This window comes from Phyllobates terribilis, unplaced genomic scaffold, assembly GCF_046119375.1.
Source record: "Phyllobates terribilis strain yellow unplaced genomic scaffold, ASM4611937v1 Scaffold_9__5_contigs__length_417890890, whole genome shotgun sequence".
NCBI lineage: Eukaryota > Metazoa > Chordata > Amphibia > Anura > Dendrobatidae > Phyllobates > Phyllobates terribilis.
This window is the reverse complement of record NW_027362769.1, coordinates 373283900-373311692: the sequence shown is the minus strand read 5'-3', so window position 1 is coordinate 373311692 and position 27793 is coordinate 373283900. Positions and strand designations below refer to the sequence as shown.

The 27793-nt window shown below is 41.9% G+C and overlaps 1 protein-coding gene across 2 annotated transcripts in view; it reads left to right on the top strand.

Moving 5' to 3' along the window:
* The first annotated feature begins 1553 nt into the window (after positions 1-1553).
* The window catches only part of GRID2IP (Grid2 interacting protein), a 51334-nt gene continuing 25094 nt past the window's right edge, over positions 1554-27793 (top strand). The window contains exons 1-3 of one of the 2 annotated variants that reach the window (XM_073648333.1): positions 1554-1758; positions 25798-26049; positions 26383-26468. In XM_073648333.1, the coding sequence (XP_073504434.1) occupies positions 1745-1758; positions 25798-26049; positions 26383-26468 (352 nt within the window). In that variant the 5' untranslated portion in view covers positions 1554-1744. Of the gene's footprint in view, positions 1759-19679; positions 19939-25797; positions 26050-26382; positions 26469-27793 lie in introns of those variants that run through there. The other variant, XM_073648332.1, reaches the window with a different exon arrangement.

Below are 27793 nucleotides of genomic sequence, written 5' to 3'. Positions count from 1 at the left end.
CAGCCCTGTCTGTAGGGGTGTTGGGGTCTAAGCCTTGTCTGTAGGGGTGCTGGGGTCTCAGCCCTATCTGTAGGGGTGTTGGGGTCTCAGCCCTGTCTGTAGGGGTGCTGGGGTCTCAGCCCTGTCTGTAGGGGTGTTGGGGTCTCAGCCCTGTCTGTAGGGGTGTTGGGGTCTCAGCCCTGTCTGTAAGGGTGTTGGGGTCTCAGCCCTGTCTGTAAGGGTGTTGGGGTCTCAGCCCTGTCTGTAGGGGTGCTGGGGTCTCAGCCCTATCTGTAGGGGTGTTGGGGTCTCAGCCTTGTCTGTAGGGGTGCTGGGGTCTCAGCCCTGTCTGTAGGGGTGTTGGGGTCTCAGCCCTGTCTGTAGGGGTGTTGGGGTCTCAGCCCTGTCTGTAAGGGTGTTGGGGTCTCAGCCCTGTCTGTAAGGGTGTTGGGGTCTCAGCCCTGTCTGTAGGGGTGTTGGGGTCTCAGCCCTGTCTGTAGGGGTGCTGGGGTCTCAGCCCTGTCTGTAGGGGTGCTGGGGTCTCAGCCCTGTCTGTAGGGGTGTTGGGGTCTCAGCCTTGTCTGTAGGGGTGTTGGGGTCTCAGCCCTGTCTGTAGGGGTGCTGGGGTCTCAGCCCTGTCTGTAGGGGTGTTGGGGTCTAAGCCTTGTCTGTAGGGGTGCTGGGGTCTCAGCCCTGTCTGTAGGGGTGTTGGGGTCTCAGCCTTGTCTGTAGGGGTGCTGGGGTCTCAGCCCTGTCTGTAGGGGTGTTGGGGTCTCAGCCTTGTCTGTAGGGGTGTTGGGGTCTCAGCCCTGTCTGTAGGGGTGCTGGGGTCTCAGCCCTATCTGTAGGGGTGTTGGGGTCTCAGCCCTGTCTGTAGGGGTGTTGGGGTCTCAGCCCTGTCTGTAGGGGTGTTGGGGTCTTAGCCCTGTCTGTAGGAGTGTTGGGGTATCAGCCCAGTCTGTAGGGGTGTTGGGGTCTCAGCCCTGTCTGTAGCGGTGTTGGGGTCTCAACCCTGTCTGTGTGGGTGTTGGGGTCTCAGCCCTGTCTGTAGGGGTGCTGGGGTCTCAGCCCTGTCTGTAGGGGTGCTGGGGTCTCAGCCCTGTCTGTAGGAGTGTTGGGGTCTCAGCCCTGTCTGTAGGGGTGTTGGGGTCTCAGCCCTGTATGTAGGGGTGCTGGGGTCTCAGCCCTGTCTGTAGGGGTGCTGGGGTCTCAGCCCTGTCTGTAGGGGTGTTGGGGTCTCAGCCCTGTCTGTAGGGGTGTTGGGGTCTCAGTCCTGTCTGTAGGGGTGTTGGGGTCTCAGCCCTGTCTGTAGGGGTGTTGGGGTCTCAGTCCTGTCTGTAGGGGTGTTGGGGTCTCTGGGGGACGCTGCGGCCTTCATCATTTTGCTCTGATCCTTTGCTGTTTGTGAAGGATTCATGGCCTCCAGCCTCCTCTTCTCTCCTATAAATAAATTAACCTTTAAAAATGACACCCACAATCCTACTGAAGCCATCTGCACAGGTGTCACCTCCTTCCCCCACTCGGCTGATTACACCAGGTGCTTCCTCCAGCAGGGGGCGGCAGGGAGGCCGGGGCAGCTCTCGGTACTTTGCAGGGTTTGGGGCTGTGGATCCTCCCGGTGGGATCGGACCAGTGAGAAGCGGCGCCGCCCCTCCCCCTCACAGCGCAGAGCCGCGATCACCGAGGAGGCGCAGAGACTCTGCGGGAGGCTGAGGGGCAGCACCGACCACCACAGGAGGAGGATGATTACCCCCCCGGGGTCAGGATGAGCTGCTGGGGGTGAGTCCGCCGACATCCATCCGCCGATATCCATCCGCAGGGCTGGAGTGTCAGCTCCCGGGACAAGGGGCATCACATGGGGGGATGTGAGTGGTGGCAGCTGTGCCGGGGAGGGGGCGCCGACCACCGGGAGAAGGAGCACGGGAGGAGGCTGCGGTCACCCAGACAGAGAATGTGTATATATATATATATATACTGTATATACTGTATGTGTATAGTGTAATGTCATCTGCTGGGGACACAACTATCATCAGCAGAAGCCGGTGCCTGTGTGATCAGTGCCCTCCAGCCTGGATCTGCCCCCATACATCTATATACATCTATATACACATCTATGTATACATCTATCATCACTACAACTGTGGAGCTAATCACTATCAATCATCTGTGATAAGTCTATGTAACTTTATATCTATCTATTACACAACATCAATGGTGGAGAAGGCGGGAAATCGGCTAGGTGTAGTTTTTCCCCATAAAGACTGAATCTATCATCTATTATATATCATCTCTCTATTATCTATCTATTATCTATCATCTATCTATCATCTATTATCTATCTATCATCTATTATCTATCTATTATCTATGTATTATCTATCATCTATCTATTATCTATCATCTATCTATCATCTATTATCTATCTATTATCTATCTATCATCTATTATCTATCATCTATCTATTATCTATCTATTATCTATTATCTATCATCTATCTATTATCTATCTATTATCTATCTATTGTCTGTCTATTATCTATCATATATCTATCTATCATCTATCTATTATCTATCTATTATCTATTATCTATCTATTATCTATCTATCATCTATCTATTATCTATCATATATCTATTATCTATCTATCATCTATCTATTATCTATCATCTATCTATTATCTATCTATCATCTATTATCTATCTATTATCTATCTATCATCTATTATCTATCATCTATCTATTATCTATCTATTATCTATCATCTATCATCTATCTATCATCTATCTATCATCTATCTATTATCTATCATATATCTATTATCTATCTATCATCTATCTATTATCTATCTATTATCTATTATCTATCTATTATCTATCTATCATCTATCTATTATCTATCATATATCTATTATCTATCTATCATCTATCTATTATCTATCTATTATCTATCATCTATCTATTATCTATCTATTATCTATCTATCTATTATCTATCTATTATCTATCTATCATCTATCTATTATCTATCTATTATCTATCTATCTATTATCTATCTATCATCTATCTATTATCTATCATCTATCTATTATCTATCTATTATCTATCATCTATCTATTATCTATCTATTGTCTGTCTATTATCTATCTATCTATCATCTATTATCTATCATCTCTCTATTATCTATCTATCATCTATCTATTGTCTGTCTATTATCTATCTATTATCTATCTATTATCTATCTATCATCTATCTATCATCTATCTATTATCTATCTATTTATCTATCTATTATCTATCATCTATCTATTATCTATCTATTATCTATCTACCTATTATCTATCATCTATCTATCTATTATCTATCATCTATCTATTATCTATCATCTATCTATTATCTATCTATCATCTATCTATTATCTATCTATTATCTATCATCTATCTATTATCTATCTATTATCTATCATCTATCTATTATCTATCTATCATCTATCTATTATCTATCTATCATCTATCTATTATCTATCTATCTATCATCTATTATCTATCATCTCTCTATTATCTATCTATCATCTATTTATCTATCTATTATCTATCTATTGTCTGTCTATTATCTATCTATTATCTATCTATTATCTATCATCTATCTATTATCTATCTATTTATCTATCTATTATCTATCATCTATCTATTATCTATCTATTATCTATCTACCTATTATCTATCATCTATCTATTATCTATCATCTATCTATTATCTATCATCTATCTATTATCTATCTATCTATTATCTATCATCTATCTATTATCTATCTATTATCTATCTATCATCTATCTATTATCTATCTACTATCTATCTATTATCTATCTATTATCTATCTATCTATTGTCTGTCTATTATCTATCTATCATCTATTATCTATCATCTATCTATTATCTATCTATTATCTATCTATCTATCATCTCTCTATCATCTATCTATCATCTATTTATCTATCTATTATCTATCTATTGTCTGTCTATTATCTATCTATTATCTATCATCTATCTATCTATTATCTATCTATCTATCATCTATCTATCTATCATCTATCTATTATCTATCTATCTATTATCTATCTATTATCTATCTATCATCTATCTATTATCTATCTACCTATTATCTATCTATTATCTATCATCTATCTATTATCTATCTATTATCTATCTTTCATCTATCTATTATCTATCTATTATCTCTCTATTATCTATCATCTATTATCTATCTATTATCTATCATCTATCTATTATCTATCTATTATCTATCATCTCTCTATTATCTATCTTCCATCTATCTATTATCTCTATTATCTCTCTATTATCTATCATCTATTTATCTATCTATTATCTATCGTCTGTCTATTATCTATCTATTATCTATCATCTATCTATTATCTATCTATTATCTCTCTATTATTTATCATCTATTATCTATCTATTATCTATCATCTATCTATTATCTATCTATTATCTATCATCTCTCTATTATCTATCTTTCATCTATCTATTATCTATCTATTATCTCTCTATTATCTATCATCTATTTATCTATCATCTATCTATCATCTATCTATTATCTATCTATTATCTATTATCTATCTATTATCTATCTATTATCTATTATCTATCTATTATCTATCTATTATCTATCATCTATCTATTATCTATCTATTATCTATCATCTATTATCTATCTTTCATCTATCTATTATCTATCATCTATTATCTCTCTATTATCTATCATCTATTATCTATCTATTATCTATCATCTATCTATTATCTATCTATCTATCTATCTATCTATCTATCTATCGTCTATCTATTATTCATCTATCTATTATCTATCTATCTATCTATCTATCTATCTATCGTCTATCTATTATTCATCTATCTATTATCTATCTGTCTGTCCACCTGATGCTTTGTGCTTTGTCTGTATGTTAGGAGGCTCTGATTGGCCGGTGGGACCACAGGAGGCAAATCTGTGGCACCTTTCAGGGCCATGTGGTCCTTTTTAACCAATCAGCTGGCAGGATCAGCGTATTTATATTAGCACTTGCTGAGTTTTCCTGGATATTTCCAAACATTTGGACATTGTTTTGCTAATTTTTCTTTAAAATTACTCATCACACCTGAATTTACCCTCAGGGCATCTGATATGATGACATTTCCCTTTAAAGGGTTTGAAAAACATGGCAACAGCTCCACCTCCTGACTCCTGGTTTTGTCTGGTATTGCAGCTCCATTTAAGTCAATAGGACTGAGCTGTAATACCAGACACAGCCTGTGGATAGGTGGGGTGCTGTTTCTAAAATAAAGCAGACATTTTTCTTCTGATCCTACCATTCCCTTCCAGCCATGGATGCAATCTCTAATATACAGGCAAGTTTACAGAAATTCTGTGTTTCCGTCATTGCTGCTATTTTCGGGCGGATTCACCTATAATGACCCCATTTGCACCCATGCGACTATGTAGAACAGAAATCATAGAGAAATGGAAAAAGCGAGTCCTCGCGGCTGATAATAGGGGAACGCGGGCATTTTAATGAAGACGCGCAGATGCATCTGGATAAAGGCGCCCGTGGCGAGAACATTTCCCATTTATTTATTTCTCTCTCTGTATCACATTAACCTACTCTCCTAATATATTCTATTCCATGATCTCTCCCTGGAAACACTAAGATGATACAGCCTTAAACTGAAGCTTTCTCTTCCTGACACACTGCTCCAGATCCTCTGCATAGACAAACAGCTGAGTGAGAAAATTCTCACTACCTGTACTCACCACTAGATGGAGCTCATTGCATATTGTGTATTCATTGAACTCACAGACTGCAGTTAGCTCCCTCTAGTGGTGACCGCAGGCAGAAAGAATTACAGAGGATTTGGGGCAACGTATCAGAAAAAAACAGCTTCAACCACAGTAAAATTATATTAGGAATGTGGAGAGGGGCAAATGTGTGAAAGCACATGACCAGAGTCTACCGAGCCCATGTATTAGCTGCAAAGCATCATGGATCCAATTTTTTAGTCGTAGGTTGGGGGAAGGGAGATTTTTTTTCCTAAATTCATAGACAAATCCTGCTATAGATTTTATTTTTATATCCTTATAGGCCACACACATTATCATATTGCTTATGTATTACTTAGTTTTTTTTATTTTCTTTCTGTGGACACCAGGGGGCGCCAGACTACACTGCCATTTACTGTATTCACCCTGTGTTTTTCCATCCTTTATTATGTTTTATCCTCTTTTTTCTACCTAATTGTCTGCGTCCTCACAAATGGCATTGTAGAAGGATTCTCTGGTTACTAAGGAGGGAACATCATTGTGCAGCCGCGCAAAGTGCCGATAACAGAGAGAAACAGAGCGTAATCGTCTATGAATCCATATATGAATATTATATCTATTTATCTATTACCTATCCATGTATCTATCTATTATCTCTCTATCATCTATCTATTATCTCTCTATTATCTATCTCTCTATTTATCTATCATCTATCTATTATCTATATATCTATCATCTATCTATTATCTATTTATTATCTATTATCTATCTATTATCTCTATTATCTATCTATTATCTATCTATTTATATATTATCTATCTATCATCTATCTATTATCTATTATCTATCTATTATCTATATATCTATCATCTATCTATTATATCTATCATCTATCTATTATCTATCTATTATCTATCTATCTATTTATATATCATCTATCTATTATCTATCTATTATCTATCTATCATCTGTCTATCTATTATCTATCATCTATCTATCTATTATCTATCTATTATCTATCATCTATCTATCATCTATCTATTATCTATCTATTATCTATCATCTATTATCTATCTATCATCTATCTATTATCTATCTATCATCTATCTATCTATCATCTATCTATTATCTATCATCTATCTATCTATTATCTATCCATTATCTGTCATCTATCTATTATCTATCATCTATCTATCTATTATCTATCTATTATCTATCATCTATCTATCTATCATCTATCTATCTATTATCTATCTATTATCTATCATCTATCTATCATCTATCTATCTATCTATTATCTATCTATCTATCATCTATCTATTATCTATCTATCATCTATTATCTATCTATTATCTATATATCTATCATCTATCTATTATATCTATCATCTATCTATCATCTATCTATTATCTATCTATCTATTTATATATCATCTATCTATTATCTATTATCTATCTATTATCTATCTATCATCTGTCTATCTATTATCTATCATCTATCTATCTATTATATATCTATTATCTATCTATCTATCATCTATCTATTATCTATCATCTATCTATCTATTATCTATCTATTATCTGTCATCTATCTATTATCTATCATCTATCTATTATCTATTATCTATCTATTATCTATCATCTATCTATCATCTATCTATCTATCTATCATCTATTATCTATCTATTATCTATCTATCTATCATCTATCTATTATCTATCTATTATCTATATATCTATCATCTATCTATTATCTATCTATCATCTATCTATTATCTATCATCTATCTATTATCTATTATCTATCTATTATCTATCTATTATCTATTATCTATCTATCATCTATTATCTATTATCTATCTATCTATTATCTATCTATTATCTATCTATCATCTATTATCTATTATCTATCTATCTATTATCTATCTATTATCTATCTATTATCTATCTATCCATCTCTGTCTCATACTTCCCAACTTTTAAAGATAAGAAAGAGGGACCCATACTGCATCTCTCTCCGCGACAATTTTTATTTTACACTAAGCCAATCCCCTGACCTCGCCTGGTCCTTTATATGCGCCCTTATAGAAATATTGCTCCTAGTGAAGCCGTTAGCGTCCCCGCACAGTATGGTGCTGCCTTCATGGTCCTCACACTGCTCCTGATACAGAAAAATGCACCCACACTTAGCATAATGCCCCCAGAGTGCCCACCAAACAGCATGATGCCCCCAAGAGAACCCCAAATCACACAGTATGCAGTATGCCCCCTATAGTGTACACACACGCACAAACAGCTCTGCTACATCAACACACACACACACACACACACACACACACTCCCCTCTGCCACACACTCACTCAGCTCTGAAAAACACAACCTCAGCTCTGCTATACACATACTCAGAGCTGAGTTTATATGTTTGTGTGGCAGAGCTGAGTGACTGTATAGCAGAGCTGAGTGACTGTATAGCAGAGCTGAGTGACTGTATAGCAGAGCTGAGTGACTGTATAGCAGAGCTGAGCGTGCGGAGGAGCAGAGTGTGTGTGTCAGAACTAACACATGCACACAGCACCTTTCTTTTTTTTTCTTTCTCTTTCTTTTGCTTTCTTTCGCTCTGTCTCTTTCCTTTCTGTCTCTTTTTTTCTCTTTCTTTTTTTCTTTTTTTTTTTTCTTTCTGTTTTTTTTCTTTCAGTTTCTTTCTTTCTGTCTTTTTCTTTTTTTTCTTTCTCTTTCTGTCTTTTTCTTTCTTTCTGTTTTTTTTTTCTTTCTTTTTCTTCTTTCTTTCCTTCTCTCTTTTTCTTTCTTTCTGTTTATTTGTCTCTTTCCGTTTTCTTTTTCTCTTTCTTGCTGTTTCTTTCTTTTTCTCTGTTTTTCTTTCTTTCTGTCTCTCTCTTTTTTTCTTTCTCTTTCTTTCTTTCTTTCCTTCCTTCTCTCTCTTTTTCTCTTTCTTTCTGTCTCTCTTTTCTTTCTTTCTGTCTCTTTTTTTCTTTCTTTCTCTTGCTTTCTTTCTCTTTCTTTCTGTCTTTTTCTCTCTTTTATAGCTATCTATAAATATAACGATAGATAGATATAGTTGTGTCTGAGAAGATGTTATTTTTCCTGTGCCAGTTCTCTGCCCGCTCGCTCACCACCTGCAGACAGGATGATGGTGCCAAGTCGTGTCTGCTGCCATCGCCGCTCTCGCTGATAATTCCTCATGTTTTGCTCCTCTAGTACTGGTGGTGCTGGTAGTGTCATGTCAGTGGGTGTCGGGTGCTGGGGACTCATCACAGCGCGCTTTTGACTTAACCTTTTCAGTGCCACATTGCAATGTGACTTGACTGAAAGGCACAGATTGAGCAAAAGCCAAAGTATAAGACCGCGGCCCCAGAAGATTGCAGACGGTCCATATGTCACTTGGGTAAAATTAACCCCTCCTGATCATGTCGGGTTTATACATTAGAACATCTACCGGTTTATGTTGCAAAATCTGCCATTTTTTCTGATTTTATATCATATCTATGGAAATTTAAGAGGTTTATTGTTTCTGTATTTAAGTTAAGCGACTTTGCGTTCCTACATTTTTTTAAATCTAAATCCGTCTAAAATTCTGTGCTGATTAATTTTGCAATCTATATTTATAGCAGTGAGAGCTCCAAATCCCCTACATAGACAGACATATGCAGCGTTAAAAGTGATAAAAAAAAAATACCTGCTGTCACCACTAGATGGAGCTCGCTGCATACTGTTTATCAACTGATCTCAATAATAACGCAGTATGCAGTGAGCTCCCCCTAGTGGTATCTTCAGGCAATCAGAATTTTATTACTTTGCTTCAGTTTTTTAGTTTTGCAATAGATTTTTTTTTTTTTTGCTTGCTTGCCATAGTTTTCTGGAGCATACTGTGCAGCTGGTCACGTGATTCTGCCGCTGTTGAATTTTCACTTTTTCCTATCTCGTCCTGTTTCCATGTCCTAAAATTTAGATCAATATTTAGAAAAATGAAAGAAAAAAAACCCCAAACCATAAAAAATTCAAATCAACCCCCTTTTTTCCATAGTTAAAAATCAAGAACTTGTACGCAAAGAAGCATAAGGCTATGTGGATGGGAAAAATTATATAATGTACACGGAAACTGCTGTCTAGCTTGTGCCTGTCCCTTTAAGGCGGTTTTCGCAGCTGATATCAGTGTGATGTTCATTAACACCCTCTGTCTGAGCTTGTTCCTGATCCGCGGCGGGTAATACATCATCTGGTAACCTATAATCTGCGGGGATTATACCGCCATATTTTGCATATACTGTGTATCCCGCTGAGATCTAGGCCAGACACTTCTAAGTCTCCGGTGATGGGGGAACTACAACTACCCACCAACCTCACTGATTAGTTGACTGTAGGGGCCACAGCACTCGCTAGCACTGAATGTGGGGGAGGTGGAAACGCGTCGGCCCTAATTCTAAAGTCTCCCAACTATCGCGGGATATAGGATGTAATAGTACGTCCTATGTCGGATGATGTTTGACCATATAAATGCCACTCTTCGGGAGATCGGCCTGGGCACCCAAGGGTGCCAAAAAGGTTACCATCTTAGCCAGGGCCCCCGTCGTCACCATTTTTGTACTCCCATAAAGCCCAGTCCGTGGGTGGGCTTATTAGGAAACCGTCATTTTTTTCTACGTCTGCAATATACAGCACAAGCGATCAAACAGACCGGAGGCTCAAGGAGACTTAAAAAAACAGAACTTAATGCAAAAAAGGTAAAAAAAAAAAAAAATGTAAAAATAAAGTTGTAAAAAAATAATTATATATTTGGTATCACCCCATCCGTCAAAGTTTAAATGATAATATTAATTAACAAGTAAACACCATATAGAAATTGAAATTGGTATTTTTTAATCACTTTTTCACCCCTCCCCCCAAAAAAAAATAGAATAAAAAAAGCACACAAAACGTTGTACATTCCCCAAAATGGTACAATGTAAAACCTCATCCCAACACGCCAAAAAAAAAAAGAAGCCCCTCCAGGTCTATCAATGTAAAAATAAAAAGTTACAGGCCTCAAAAAATGGTGATACGTTTTTATTTATTTTTTTTACAATATTTGGAATTTTTTTTAAGCAAAAAAAACAATGGTAGAATTATTATTATTTTTTTTTTTTCACTTGAAATATTTTTCTTGTTTTTCAGTCCATTTTATGGTGTCATTCAAAACTATAATGTGTTCTGCAAAAAAAACAACAGCCCTATAACAACATATGTCAAAGGAGAAATAAAAAAAGTTATGGCTGTTGGGTAAAGGGGAAGAAAAGAGCGGAAGTGCAAAGGTGAAAATTGGTCACGGTTTGAAGGGGTTAATCCCACTCCTTTTGGGTCCCTCCTTGGCTCCAGGGCCCGAGGGCGACTGCACCCCCTATTTGCCTCTGAATCTATCATATGTCCCTAGCGAATTGCTCCAAATAGATTACACCGTCATGTGAGCCATTTTGATTAAAAGTGACAAAGCAAATGGACATTGGTAAGTTGGATTTTGGCACATGGTTGATAGACACAATATTAGGGGGCCCCATTTATCAAATTGGCCCCTATTTATCAAAACTGTAAAAACAAAACGAAGAAAAAGGCCTTGTTGCCCCTAGCAACCAATCACAGCACTGCTTTCATTTTACCAGAGCAGTTTTAGAAATGTGATCTGAAATCTGATTGGTTGCTGTAGAAAAGAAAGGCAATTATTCTTTTTAACAAATAAGGGCCCGATTGGTGCAGGTAAACCTTTCCATCCCTAATATTTGGAAATGATAATTCTGTTGACTCTTAAATTAATATATCTAGCAACATTTTAGATATATCTCCCTTATGGGGCCTAATTTTTAAAAAAAGCCTAATGAAGAGAGATTGAGAGAGAGAGACCCATAGCAACCAATCACGACACAGCTTTCATTTTTTTCAGAGCACTTTAGGAAATGTTAGCTGAGCTTTGATTGGTTGTTTGATTTTCTTTTTAACAGTACTTATTTGGACATTTTCATAGTGTAGGTAACTTTTTAAGTCCAATAAGACATTGGGCCTCATATATCAAAACTGTCTGAGTAAAACCGGCCTTGTTTCGTAGAGCAACCAATCACAGCCCAGCTTTCATTTTTAACAGCAGTTGTTGAAATGAAAGCTGAGCTGTGATTGGTTGCTATGGACAACAAGCCCGGTTTTACTCTTAGCTTTTATAAATTTGGACCATTTTCTTTGCCGCTTGTCAGCTTGGACTGTGCTAGTTTTTAGAAATGCCCGATCCTCCCGTCCCCCACCACTTCTATCCTGGGACCCCTCCACTGTGTAAAAGGAAACTAGGATGAAATTAAGAAACTGGGTCAGTGGGAAATGGCACTAAATCACATATTTCAGTGGGTTTTGGATGTGAGCGCTGCCTACTATAAAGAGGCGGAAATTAAAGAGCGTCCATCACCTAAGATGGGACTGCAAATATGGCGGCTCAGACTAGCACCATATAGCATCACATTGTGAAGATATAGAGCGGGGGTCTCAAGCTGAGCCGGTTAAAGGGGCCGCACATAGAAAAAAATTGGATATGACGGGCCACGTTCTTTGCGGGAGGAGATTACATTTTCAGTGACACCATTATTTTTCTATATGACTTTTGATCGTCATTCTTTTTTTGGGGGGGGGGGGGGTTATTCTTTTTAATGTTATCATATGGGTTATATTACAGGTCTTCCCATTTTACTTCAATTTTTACATAAATGGTGGCCAAATATTATTTCATTATTTTTTCATTCTTTATTTTACATTCTCTTTTAAATGTTTTCCTCTTTTTTTTTTTTACCCTTAATCGGCCCCATACAGTAATATATTTTTTTCAATTATCCCCATATAGTAATTTAGTAATTCTGGCCCTCATCCTGTAATAATGTCCCCTGTACTATAATAATGTCCACAATCCTGTAATAATATCCCCTGTCCTGTAATAATGTCCCCGACCTGTAATAATATGCCCAAGCCTGTAATAATGTCCCCGTCCTGTAATAATATGCTCAAGCCTGTAATAATGTCCCCGTCCTGTAATAATATGCTCAAGCCTGTAATAATGTCCCCGTACTGTAATATTATGCCCAAGCCTGTAATAATGTCCCCGTACTGTAATAATGTTGCTTGTACTGTAATAATATTCCCAAGCCTGTAATAATGTCCCTCACCCTGTAATAATGTCGCTTGTCCTGTAATAATGTCCCTTTCATGTAATAGTGTCCCCTATCTTGTAGTAATATCCCCATGCTTGTAATCATGTCCCTCGTCCTGTTATAATGGTCCCTATCCTGTAATAATGGTCCCCTATCCTGTAATAATGGTCCCCTATCCTGTAATAATGTCCCTCTGCCTGTAATAATGTTCCAAAGCTTTTAATAATGTCTCTCGCCCCTCAATAATGGTCCCCGTCCTGTAATAATGTCCCTATCCTTATCACATTTTATAATAATGTCTCCATCATGGTCCCATCTTATAGAAATGTCCCCCATCCTTATGACAATGTCCCCCATTCTATGTAGAGCAGTGGTATCTAACCTTCAACTCTCAAGCTGTTGCAAAACCACAACTCCCAACATGCCTTGGGGTTGTATTTTTGCAGCAGCTGGTGGGTGATGTAGAGGTAGATGCTTGTTAGCAGACAATGATTTTAACTCCTTCAAGACACTACCATATCTGGAGGTGATAGGTGCGTCTTACTTTGCGTCATTCACCCCTTGTTGGTAATTTGGGGTGTCAAGTACTAGTTGTCAATGTTGTAAATGTTCAAGTGTTAAAAGGGAAAAAGCTTGCAACAGTGCCACTCTTATCAAAAGACTGTATCTGGTATTGCATCTAAATCATCTTTACATAAATAAAGCAAAGCTGCAGTACCAGACACATGCTTAGGACAAGAATGGAGCTGTTTCGTAAAAAATGCCGTCCTGTTTTTGTAATCTCATACAACTCTCATCCCTGGATTTTAAAGAGCATCTGTCACCAAGTCAAAAGTGTCCAGTTTTTATTTTATTGCCGCTTCTCTCCTGAGTATCTAGTTTTTTATTTTTTATCAATCAGCCATACGGTTCCAGAGATATGGACCTTTGTATGGTCTTTACTAAAGGGCGTGGCTCAAAGGATTCTCAGGGGCGTGTCTTTAGACTGCTTTGAGCCACGCCTTCTTAGTAAAGACCATAAAATGTAGTATCAACTAAACAGGCACATATCTCTGGAACCGTGTGGTGGATTTAAAAAAAAAAAAAAAACGGAAAACTCAGGGGAGCAGTGGGAATAAAATAAGAGCAAAAACTGGACACTTTTCACCTGGTGATAGATCCCCTTTAAGACCTTCTGATTGTAAGTAGATTGATCTTTACTTCTGGGAAGCTCCTTAATTAAAAAGAAAACTGGCATTAGGAAAATGTCTACTTTCCCTTTCAGCATGAACTTTCCATTCTCTCACTGAAAACTTTCCTTGATCCAATGAAAGTGAATGGATAGTCTTCTAATCAATACATAACTTTCCAGTGCGTCTACCGTTAAACAGCCTCACTAATGTGACCTTCTGTGCCGCTCTATGCCAGGCTCCCGGGAATTCTACAATTACAGGAGAGCTGTGTACTCCGAGCCTTCCCCACCTGGGGCATAATGTAAAACACTGGCAAAAAGACTATGTATCCCAGACTCATCAGATACTGATCTTGAGAGTGTAATATAACCGCTATGTGATGGTGTCCAGCTCCTAAAAATATCAGAGCTTATTCATAAATTGGAGGCGCCGTTTTTAGAAATTTGCATGAACAAGAAAGCAAAAATAAATAAGGATATCATGATTATATGGATCCTGATTCCATATCTGCAACGCCATTGGGTCAGTGACCACATAACAAAATGGCCCACTCTTCCTTGAACATAGATGGAGACCATCAGGAGATGCCAGGTCCTTAGTGATTCCCATATGTTTTAGCCCATTGTTATTTAACTTGATAATTTAAAGGGTTTGTCCACTGCCATTGGGATACTTGACCACCCTACGTGGGGAGAAAAAGGGGTAGAACATATTATAAAGAGGACCCTTCACCAGGTCAAAAGTGATCAGTTTTTGCTCTTATTTTATTCCCGCTGTTCTCCTGAATATTCCGGCTTTTACTTTTTTTTAAATCCGCCATATGGTTCCAGAGATAAGAACATTTTTATTTAGTGCTACTATTTAATGGCGTTTACTAAGGGGGCGTGTCTCATTATGCAGAGCAGTCTAAAGACACGCCCCTGAGGATCCGGTGGGCCTTTCTTCCCTGGTAAAAACTATAAAAATCGATATCTGTAGAACTGTATGGTGGATTAAAAAAAAATAAAAATGGAATACTCAGGGAAGCAGCGGCAATAAAATAAGAGCAAAAATTGTCCATTTTTGACCCGGTGACAAATCCCCTTTAAATATTAAATGATGCGAGTGCCTTGGAGACTCCCATAAGGCATCTATTATATTCAATAAGCACCCCAAGTCACCAAGAAATACCAGTCTTGAAAACATGGTGTACTAGGGGCTTTCATGGTAATTTAAAGGGTATGTGTCACGCAAGATGAGGGAAGGAACAAGTGTACAACGACAGGAAGAGGGTGAAGGGAGCCCAACAACTAGGAAAAGGGGGAGTGGAGACCCCTAGGCAGATCTAATATTAACCTGACTAACCTATCTTCCCTAAATAGGTTCCGCGCCTATCTCTGAGCAGGAAAACTAATCCCTGAATGTCCCTAGAGCTAGGCCCTAAGTAGGGAGGGGGAGAGGTGAGCACTTGTCAGGCCCCACTGTAACTAAAGACAACAAGGTAAACAAACAAATGGGATACACTTAGCTTGAGAAGACATCAGAGTGATAACGCCAACTGTCCTCCAAGGGAAGTCCAAGAAGAAACTAGCCAACTACCAGTACTCCAGGCATGGACAGAGGAACCCAGAACTATCACCGGCGACTCTCTGGAGACACTGAGAGTTTTTAACTACCAAGCAAGGATGAGTCAATTAGCAGCAGAAGGTGGAGCTCGCTGCTGGGTCCTAAAGGAAAAGAATATCACTACACTACAGAGATGAGAGGATCAAGAAGGTGTCTGCAATGCCAAATGCAGTGACCTTCTACAGCCAGATCCAGAGCTACTGTCTGTCACACTTGATACACCCGTGACAGTATGTCCAAAGCCCATTTACTCGGGTAGAAGAGGCTTTTAAAAGTGAAGTCCACTTTTTATGCATATTTTTTTTAAATGATAGTACAGAATGATACCGGAGACTTACCAGTGAGGTATTTTAGGAGAAGCTGGAATAAATTTTGGTGAAACTCCCCTTTAAAAATATATATATTGTTTTGTTTGCTAAGGAAAGGCAAACTCCGGTGACTACCCCTGTCATACTGAGGCACAAGGACAACTTTACGGGTCTCATCAATGATCTCCTTATGTCTAAGCTTCCTGAACCCTTGTGATGTTGTGGGAGGGTTACATTGGAGTTAACAGGAATCCTACCTGAATTTTCGGGCTTCGGGGGCATGTTAGACGCTGGCCGGGACATTGGGGTATCATTGATGGAGTCGGGCTGTGACATATTTATCTTCAGCCTGATTGTGTCTGCTGGATCTCAGATCTGGGATGGTGTCCAGGTTTCCTTTTACGCTGGTATCATCTCCCCTGAGGAGCTGTGTTAGAAGCAGAATCGAGGTCAGGCAGGAGAGCTTGTTATTTTTAGGTAACAAGTTTTTTTTCCAATTTTCGGATTCATGAGAAATAAAATCTCGACTTGTGTTCACACATCTCCAATCTCTGGGGATTGTTTGTGGAGGTCTGTGGACACCTATACTCAGCAGATGTGACCATGGTTGGTCACAAAATGCTAATAGTGGGGCCACAATCATAATAGCCCTGACTACCCCTCAGGGGTTGTCCCCCAACTTTCCCAGACTCCTTAAAGGGGGTGGTCTCATGTTTATTAATGATGAAACTAAAGAACATTGCAGTTTATTGCAATATATTCTTATATATTATTATTCTTATATTATATAATATATTTTATTTCTTAAGTTTTGTAGTTTACAGCTTGTTGCCTAGATTACCGGTCACCTCGGCCACCTCTGCAATCTATCAGCAGTGGCCAGTTTCCACTCTGAAATTAGCAACACTGCTAGACCGATCCAGCTTCGGTGTCCCTGCCTAATAATGGAGCGATATATCCCTGGTTCCAGTATCCTTGCATATTTCGGACAATCTGACACCCAATCTGGGTCAAAATCCTACAGATTGGAATGGCAGCTATATTGGTTGTCAGAAAACAGAAGAAGACAAGAAGCTGCAGACAACCGTAGAGTTGAATGATACTTTTTTTTTTTCTTCCGATAGTGATCACTAGGGGGAGCTCATTACATAGAGATATATAGCTGGTTTTATGTTTTTTTTGCGAGGGAGCTACCACTAGAGGGTGTGAAAAGCCAAAGTTTTATTAATTACTTGTATGCTTTGAGGAAATGAAATAGTGGAGGTTTGCAGCCCAATAAAAATATATTATAAAATTACCTTTAACCCCTTCACTTCCCTAAACCATCAATAATATTAGGTTTAAACCTAGATCTCACTCTAGACCACCAGGATTGATGTGGCTAATAGTCCTCATCGTCTAGAGTAAGGTATGAGCTTACAAGAGCATCATAGATATGACCTCCAGCCCCTGTCAGTATTCTAGACCACCTGAAATACATTGTTAACCCCTAAGCTTCCCTGGACCATTTGGGAAAATTGATAATTTTGATGAGGAGTTTGCACGGAGTGTCGGTCAAATATGTAGCGTTAGGAAAACAGCAGTCGGACCCCCTCGATCCATTGATAGGTGGTCAATACTGTTAGCTGGAGACTACCAGATTTGGTTGTAGCAGCTGCCCTGCTTGTTGATGGTTTCCCTGTAGGGTGCAGAGCTTTTTCCTGAAAATTGAGTTCACCTATTCTGACAAAATGTATTGTATAGTGTAACATCCCTTGCGGCGTGCTGGCATGGCTTACCATCTCCCACCATGAAAGACCGCCAACTTACCTATCAGTCCAGGCTGTGCACTATACTCCTTTACTTGCTGTGTGCATGTCTCTTGTCTGATTGCTTATGGCGGCGGTGCTGGCACTTCCTGATTCTTAAAGTTACAGTGTGCGCAGTCCTAATGCGTCCCCAGCCTATTGCTGTGAGTCACTGGATACTTAAACCTCCTCCACCCTGTGGGAGGTGCCTGAGCAACACTTTTTCAGTGTGTTCTGTGCAACTGAGTTGCCAGGTCCTGTCCTATATCTTCTATGTTTCTGCCACCATAGGGGCTGAGTACCCAGGCTCGTTCCTGTATCTGTGACTTCTAGTCTGTTCCGCCACCCTGGGGGCTGAGTACCCAGGCTCGTTCCTGTATCTCGTTCCAGTGTCAGTTCCTGTCTGAACTGTCTCCTAGCCTGTTACCTGTTTGTCTCTATTTCCGATCCTTCCCTTCTCCTGCAGTGTCTGAACCAGTACCTAACTCCTATGCGTTGTCTCTGTACTTCTGTTTGTGAGTTTTGTGTCCACTCGCTACTTCATTGCAAGTACCTTGTGTGAATCTGGTTCTGATTGTCCAGTTTCCCTGCCTCCGTATCTACCTCCTGTGTTCTAGCTATCTTCCTGTGTTTGCCAGTCTGTCCTGTCCTGTCTTCCTGCGGCTCTGCTCCGCTCTGCTCTGCTTGTCCTCCGCACCTGCGGTTCCTCTCTGCTCTGCTCTGCTTGTCCTCCGCACCTGCGGTTCCGCTCTGCTCCGCTTGTCCTCTGCACCTGCGGTTCTGCTCTGCTTCGCTTGTCCTCCGCACCTGCGGTTCTGCTCTGCTCCACTTGTCGTCCGCACCTGCGGTTCTGCCCTGCTCCGCTTGTCCTCCGCACCTGCAGTTCTGCTCTGCACCTGCGGTTCTGCTCTGCTCTGCTCCGCTTGTCCTCCGCACCTGCGGCTCTGTTCCTGTATCCCAGACTGTACTGGTCCCTATCCATCCTGTTTTCCTACCTGCCAGTACCCGCCTGTCTGCATACCAGCCGTGCCTGCCAGTATCCACCTTTCTGCATACCAGCCTTGCCTGCCAGTACCCACCTGTCTGCATACCAGCCGTGCCTGCCAGTACCCGCCTGCCTGCATACCAGCCGTGCCTGCCAGTACCCACCTGTCTGCATACCAGCCGTGCCTGCCAGTACCCGCCTGTCTGCATACCAGCCGTGCCTGCCAGTACCCACCTGTCTGCATACCAGCCGTGCCTACCAGTACCCGCCTGCCTGCATACCAGCCGTGCCTGCCAGTACCCGCCTGTCTGCATACCAGCCGTGCCTGCCAGTACCCGCCTGTCTGCATACCAGCCGTGCCTGCCAGTACCCGCCTGTCTGCATACCAGCTGTGCCTGCCAGTACCCACCTGTCTGCATACCAGCCGTGCCTGCCAGTACCCACCTGTCTGCATACCAGCCTAACCTGCCCGTTCCTGCATTCCCCGGTGTGGGTCAACAGCTGTTACCGGGGTCTGACCTGGAGTAGCACCTGGACCACCTCCCACGTCCCTCCTCGGACCACGGAGTCAATTAAACCGCCATGTGTTCGTGGTCGGATCTGGCGAGGCCCCTCCAGGCTCTCCTCGGTTCGTGGCCCAGTTGGACCACTAACCAAGTTCACGCCAGTCAGTCCGGGCGCGAGTGTAACATATAGTAGTAAGACCGTAAGTGTCTGTAGATACAGGAAGCAGGAACAGGGTTAATATGAGCCGCCGTCTCTGACTGTGTAAACTCCTTCTGTCTTTTTCTACTTCCCACCGTTTATTGCAATGACTCCGCCGCGTTCCTGTGGGTATTCTCTGTGATTGAGGTTTCGCAGCCAGCTCATTAACAGCTGCATCCCATGGGTTTCCAGCACAAGTGAAGGAGGGGCAGGACACCAGGGACAGATAAGACATCAGATCTGAGGAGGCTCTGTAGCGTCAGTACCAGGGACAGCGGCACAGACACAGCAGGAGTGGCGGCACCGATGTAAGTGACCTTGACTCTGACCAGCTGTCAATCAACTGGCCTTCTGCTGGCGCCAACCTGACCGAACATGGGGAAACATCACAGCTTTTCCAGGCATTTCCGGTAAGTTGATCGATTGAAGGTGATTGGTCATCCCTTTTTAGGGTCTCGGAGCCCATAGATTGCAATGGGGGTGGTAGCTACTTATGTTCAATCATATCCTGGCCAGTGTGTCCTAGAGAAATTGCCATTGGGCTTCCACCACTCAAGTAACACATCACATAGGGGATTGTTATCAGAGCGCCCCCAGTGGTTAGCGTTGGCGATTTTGGGGTATAGGGAGTGGAAGTTTTAGAAATCATAACGTATGGAATATTTTTAGAAGTAAATTCTGACAAATTTTCAAAAAGTTTAAAAAAATTAATATTTAGTGAATAGCGGTCTTATGGGGGTCTTGTGCAACATATAACTGGCTGAGATGTCCGTACTAGTCTCATTATCCCAGTATGGCTATGATACCGACCCGGAGGTTGCTGTTTCCTTACATCCAGTGTGTGCACAGCACATGCATCCAGTGTGTGCACAGCACAGGCATCCAGTGTGTGCGCAGCACAGGCATCCAGTGTGTGCACAGCACATGCATCCAGTGTGTGCACAGCACATGCATCCAGTGTGTGCGCAGCACATGCATCCAGTGTGTGCGCAGCACATGCATCCAGTGTGTGCGCAGCACATGCATCCAGTGTGTGCGCAGCACATGCATCCAGTGTGTGCGCAGCACAGGCATCCAGTGTGTGCGCAGCACAGGCATCCAGTGTGTGCGCAGCACAGGCATCCAGTGTGTGCGCAGCACAGGCATCCAGTGTGTGCGCAGCACATGCATCCAGTGTGTGCCCAGCACATGCATCCAGTGTGTGCGCAGCACATGCATCCAGTGTGTGCGCAGCACAGGCATCCAGTGTGTGCGCAGCACAGGCATCCAGTGTGTGCGCAGCACAGGCATCCAGTGTGTTCGCAGCACAGGCATCCAGTGTGTGCGCAGCACAGGCATCCAGTGTGTGCGCAGCACATGCATTCAGTGTGTGCGCAGCACATGCATCCAGTGTGTGCGCAGCACAGGCATCCAGTGTGTTCGCAGCACAGGCATCCAGTGTGTGCGCAGCACAGGCATCCAGTGTGTGCACAGCACATGCATCCAGTGTGTGCGCAGCACATGCATCCAGTGTGTGCGCAGCACATGCATTCAGTGTGTGCGCAGCTCATGCATCCAGTGTGTGCGCAGCACATGCACCCAGTGTGTGCACAGCACATGCATCCAGTGTGTGCACAGCACATGCATCCAGTGTGTTCACGGACCCTAATACACACTGGACAACTCATACACCCAAATTTACCGGGGCTCACAGCCGTACGCACACTAATAAGTATATATACACTTGTATGTAGAATCACTTGTATACCCATTCATACGCTCACAATCATGCATGCACATATATATCCACTCACTGTACATTGTTTACTGACTCATACACTCACAATCACACTTATACTTACATACTTGCTATTACTCTCACTCATACACTCACCATTATACTTGATATTGATTTCTTGTTGTTGCTTCCTGACTGTGACATTCCCATATTAAAGGAAATCTGTCAACAGGATTTCACCCCCCAAACTATGTATATGGACGTGTAGCTCTTCCAAAGGCAAGTCCAGCAATACCTTTACATGGCCAGTCCGTTCTTCCATTACAGAGAATCGACTTGGGAATTGATATGCAAATGAGGCTGAAGAGCTATGGTAGATCTGAAGCCTCTGTCACTCCAGCTCTATTTCCCACTCAGCACCGCATCCTCCTTCTTGACTGATGACTCCTTTTGCGTGAAGTCATACAGCATAGAGGCTGACAGTCAAGCTTGAGGAGGTGGTGCTTAGCGGAGAATAGAGCTGGAGTGACAGAGGCTTCAGATCTACCAAAGCTCTTCAGCCTCATTTGCATATCAATATAAACGTTGATTTCTCAGTAATGGAGGAACGGACCGGCCATGTACAGGTATTGCTGGACTTGTCTTTGAAAGAGCGACATGTCCATATATATAGTATGGGGGACAAAATCTTGCTGAGAGAGTCCCTTTAAATACGCCCCTATACTCATATTCACACTTGTATTTAGTCGCTGTTATCCTCACAATTACACTCGTACATAGTACACACCTAAGTACAAACTCACTCTTATACTCGGACACAATCTCACTTATATTTCTACTACTACCCACTGTTATTTTCACACGTGCGCCCAAACTTACACTCATACTCATATACACATATATGTACGTTGATAGTCACTCACTTTGGTGATCACACTCACGCTCATACTCACACACTACCTGTTCTGGGCAGCTGATCCAGGAGGACAAATGGAAATGGTAGTGCTTGTGTCAGTCCGCACTGCAATTCTCGCATTAGGTTCATGCACCAGGTAGATCAGGATGTGCAGAACTATAAATCAATCTCCGATAGGAGAGCGCACTTTCCCTTTATGCCTTATTCCCTTCATGATTCCTAATTAGTGCCCGATCCTCCCAATCTTGGTATTCACACTGATCAGTTATTGCGGTATAATCGGGTTCCTGAATGAACGAAGCTTTTAACGCGCGAGGTAATAGACACAATGGCAGCTCCGCATCCACTTCAAGAGGTAAGAAGCCATTAACTCGGCGGCACTTTCTTTCATTTATCTTCCCAGTTCTCTTAATGACTGTAGCATCTGTTTGGCTCACATGAAAAGATGAAGGCAGGGGGGTTAATACTTTTGCAAATATGTCACTTGGAGGCACTCACTTAGCCGTTTTCCTGGTCCTGTCGGTAGAGGGGTAAGACATCAGTATGAATGTGCTTCTTTGGCTATGGTGGGCACATAGAGTTCCTCAAGCTCGAGTGTGCTGTGCCGCCATATAGTGCTTCCTCATGGCACCATATTATAGAAATATTCTCCTTTACCATGGAATATGACATAATTTTCTCTCCGTTGGATTCTTTATAAAATCAGACACATATGGAGATACAGTATAGACGTCTATAGCGGTGATCTAGATGGCTCGGATGTGGCGGTATACAGCATGACAAAATTAGGCGGCACACTTTTATTAAAATATTTCATCCTATATCCTCTTACAGAAGTATTCTTTAGTATCATTGCGTCTGGGGAAGAATACGGTGTAGAATTGCAGCATTATATGGCGGTGCGTATATTGCAGAACCGTAAGGGCTATACGTGTCGCCATACAGGGTCGTTGGTATCACATTGTGTCATACATCTAACTTATTAGATGCAAAATATTCTAGCTGAATAGTTCCATTTAAAAAGGTAAGCCCAGGGTTTAACACATGTGTGCGGTATTTAATGGCTCTGACTACGGTAATATTGTCGGTGACGCCAAGTGTGCACCAGGACCGCCACGTGATCCTCCGATGAGACTAACGCCGCGGTAAAGGAGCGAATGATTTGTCCCGTAAAGCAGATTTGAGGTTGCGTTAAATGACAACATGTCAAAAACAAATCAAAAGACACGGCGCCCGCTTTGTACTTTGGGTGAACCCTGCAGTGTGCGAGAAACAGAAAGAGAGAGGGGAGAATCTTTATCCTTTGATCTGAAAATACCAAGGTGGCAGACGCTGGAGATGCTGCCCGGGCTGAGTGATGGCGTGTGCACGCTTGCAAGCCGGCTTTTATCTCGCTGCTGGGATAATTATACGATGAGACTCGTTCTGCCAAATCTTCTGAGACTTCCTTCTGCTCCCCCGTCGAAATGTCAGCGCTGCTGGAAGGAGGGAGAAAAGACTATAAGAAGGAAAAAAAAATTAAATGTTTGGGAATTAAAGGGTGTAACGGAGACAAGGAATAGTTGTCATCGCGTCCTGCTGAGACGGAGGTGAGAAACACAAGTAGATTGTGGAGGACAAATAAAGTGATCGATGTTCATTAATAGACTTAGTAACCCATTCGTTCTATGGAGATCACAGAAAGAAGTGGTGGTGGGTTTGGAAGTGGAAGAAGTGGGTAAGGGTTGTGACTAACTGATGGTAGACTCTTTGGCTAGTGATTTTCATGGACGTGATCACTTAGAAGGAGCAAGCCAGGGATAAGGGATGTGACCAACTGATGGTAGACTGTTTGGCTAATGATCTTCATGGACGTGGTCACTTAGAAGGAGCAAGAAGGGGGTAAGGGATGTGACCAACTGATGGTAGACTGCTTGGCTAGTGATCTTCATGGACCTGGTCACTTAGAAATGAGCAAGCCGGGGATAAGGGATGTGACCAACTGATGGTAGACTGCTTGGCTAGTGATCTTCATGGACCTGGTCACTTAGAAATGAGCAAGCCGGGGATAAGGGATGTGACCAACTGATGGTAGACTGCTTGGCTAGTGATCTTCATGGACCTGGTCACTTAGAAATGAGCAAGCTGGGGATAAGGGATGTGACCAACTGATGGTAGACTGTTTGGCTAGTGATCTTCATGGACGTGATCACTTAGAAGGAGCAAGCAGGGGATAAGAGATGTGACCAACTGATGGTAGACTGTTTGGCTAGTGATCTTCTTGGACCTGGTCACTTAGAAGGAGCATGAGGGAGGTACTAGAGTGATTTCTTGGGTAATGGTACATTGGTTGGATCCATAGAAGGACATGATAGGTTGGATGGACCCAAAGATAGAAGGAATCTCCCAGTTGGGGTCTGGCTTGAGGGAAGTTGTTTTTCCTTGGAAAAGGGAAATGTTGGTTTGATAGATACAACAGTGATAGACTATATACACCGGAGATAAAGTAGATTGGATGCAGAAGGGGAAAAAAACAATGTCCAAATGGTGGGTTGGTGGTAGACTCGACAGTTTGACTTGTGAACTTGGTGAAACCTTTTTTGGGAAATGGCAAGAGTGAAGAAGTAGACTGGTTTCAAGTAAAGAAGAAAATAGTAGAATTTTAGGATCGGAAGAAGGAACTGAGTTGGAAGTCATCTCTTAATTGGGTTCAGGCATGATGGAAGTAGTAAGTTGGTTTCATGGGAGGTGGAAAACTTTAGATTGGTTGGATGAGAAAATGGAAAGGATAGGTTGGCTAGATGCAAGAGTAGAAGTGATCTCTTGAAAGTTGGATTTGATGGTTGAGAAGAATGGTAGCTTGTTTGGACGAGGGTGATAATAGGATGGTGAAGAAAGTAGTATTGGTTGGAGAAGAAGAGGGTTAGAAATGTGACTAACTGGCGGGATGGTGGTAGAATGTTGACTGCAGGACTTGGTGCAAGTTTAGAGTGTTTTGTTTATGGTGAAGGAGATAAATTGTCAATTTGTTGGATGGTAGGAAGGAGGTGATAGGTTGGCTGGATGTTGGAGTGGAAGGGATCATGTGGTTGGGTTCAGGCATGAGGAAAGTAAATGAATAGTGGAAGAGGGAAAGATGGATTTGATGATTGGGAAGATGGTTGGATGATTGTGATTAAAGTGATAATAGAATGGTGAAGACGGTGGTATTGGTTAGAGAAGAAGGGGGTTACAGATGGAACTTACTGGCAGGATGGTGGGTTACGGTTTGGTTGGATGGGAGATGGAGAAAGTAGTAGATTGGATGTGGGAGAGATGGGTGGGTAAGAGATGTAAGCAACTGATGGGATAGAGGTGGACTGGCTTATGGACTTGGTAGAACTGGTCACTTGAGGAACGAAGTAGATTTATTGTACGGGGAAGAGATAAATTGTTTGTGGTTGTGGAGGAAGCACATGGTAGATTGGTCGGTCACAGGGTTGGAAGTGGTCTCCTGGTTAGACACAAGGTTGAATAAAGTGGTTGGAGAAGAAGGTTGTAGTAGACTGGAAGGGAAGTAGTGGAGGTAGTAACAGATCGGACGAGGGTGAAGGAAGTAGTAGATGAGTCCATGAATTCACTCCTTCACTAACGTATCTTATCTATTATCTTCCCCAGAATATTCATCCCCAAGAAACATCGGCAACGTTTTGACCATGTTGTGTCCCAGAGTCTCATCAGCAAGATCTGCCGATCCAGGAGTGAGCGCAGCAATCGTCTGAGGAGGAGTCGTAGTGAAGACCACCATGAAAGGTTGCTGGTGTCCACAAGGGCAGCTCCTATGCCGCACTGCCAGGATGAGGTGGGCAGGGGAATGAAGAAGAGCAGTTCCCTTATTGCTGGCAGTGTGGGCACCGGGAAACCACACAGGTAAATGTAATACCTTAGAGGGGGTGCACTCTTTCACAATTTTACAACCACTTTTTCCATTGATCTAAATAAATACAGCTGCAAATAGTCTTAAATGATAAACAGACCCGTTTTGTGTATACAGCACCTATGCAGGGCTTTATGTCTCCAGACGGCAAACAAACGTGTGTAGTCTGATGCTCAGTCATGTTGCTCAGCCTCATTTTAAACAGAAGAGAATAGATCGGCTGCAAGATCAGATAGTCTGTAACCGTGATGGTCTGCATAGGAGCTGTATACACATAACGGTAAGATGTTTTTTATCCAGACCACTTCCTATTTCTGTCTCTGCAGGACGATACGGGTGTGTAAGGGAAGTAGCAGCTTTGGGTTCACGTTACGGGGCAATGCTCCAGTATGGATAGAGTCCATTCTCCCAGGTACAGTGTTTGCCATCGTTATGTCATAAGTGCAATGTAAATATTCATGTAAAACAATCTGACCGTAAGAAACGAGAAATGCCCCGAACCGACAAAATAACTAAAAGTCAGCGGCCACAAACCACAGAATCCAGCGGCCGCCGTGTGAGCTAGGATAAGTGCAACCATCAAATATATGACTTAACTTACATTAATGTCAAATAGACCACACTTATAATACAGAGGGACGCAGCGCACAAATGGGCGAATTCATATGTGCCCACCGGCCACGGCAAGGTGACCGTACTCTGGTCTGACCCTGACCTAATACCAATATGTGCAGTATGTACCTCAGTATTATAAGTACAGTCTATATGGCAGTAATAATAATTCACAAGTTCAATATTTGCACTTATATTGGTGCACAATGAGGCTGCTGTATATAATACAGTCACAGCGGCTCGTACCTGTTCACACTTCATTCTGTTAGGAGGTACATCATTTTTATAGTATCTATCTTATAGCTCTATCTATCTACTTTCGTTCTTCCTTCCTTCTTTATTCCCTCCCTTCCTTCCTTTCTCTCTCTCCTTCCACCTTCCCTCCCTTTCTTTCTCTTTCCTTCCTTCCTCCCTTCCTTTCTTTCCTTCCTTCCTCCTTTCCTTCCTCTCCTTCCTTCATTCCTCTTTCCCTTCCTTCCTTTCTCTCTTTCCTTCCATCCTTCTTTCCTTTCTCTTTTTACTTCCTTCCTCCCTTTCCTTATCCCTTTTCTTTTTATTTCTATCTTTCTCCCTCCCTACCTTCCTTCCTTCCTTGTTCCCTCCCTTCCTTTCTTTCCTTTCTCTCTTTCCTCCCTCCTTTCCCTCCTGCCTTTCTTTCATTCTTTCATCTTTCCTTCCTCTCTTTCTTTCCTTCCTCCCTTCTTTCCTTCCTTCCTCCCTTCTTTCCTTCCTTCCCTCCCTTCCTTCCTTCCTTCCCTTTCTCTCTTTCCTTATCTCCTTTTTTTCTTTATTTCTATCTTTCTTCCTCCCTTCCTCTCTCCCTTTCTTTCTTCCCTCCCTTCCTTCATTTCCTTTCTCTCTTTCCTTCCTCACTTCCCTTTCTCTCTTTCCTCCCTTTCCTTCCTTCCTTCTTCCCTCCTTTCCTTCCATCCTTCCTTTCCCTTCTCTCTTTCCTTCCTCCCTTTCCTTTCTTCCTTCCTCCCTTTCCTTCCTTCTTCCCTCCCTTCCTTCCATCCTTCCTTTCCTTTATCGCTTTCCTTCCTTCTTCCCTCCCTTCCTTTCCTTCCTCTCTTTCCTTCCTTCTTCCCTCCCTTTCTCTCTTTCCTTCCTCCCTTTTCTTTCTCT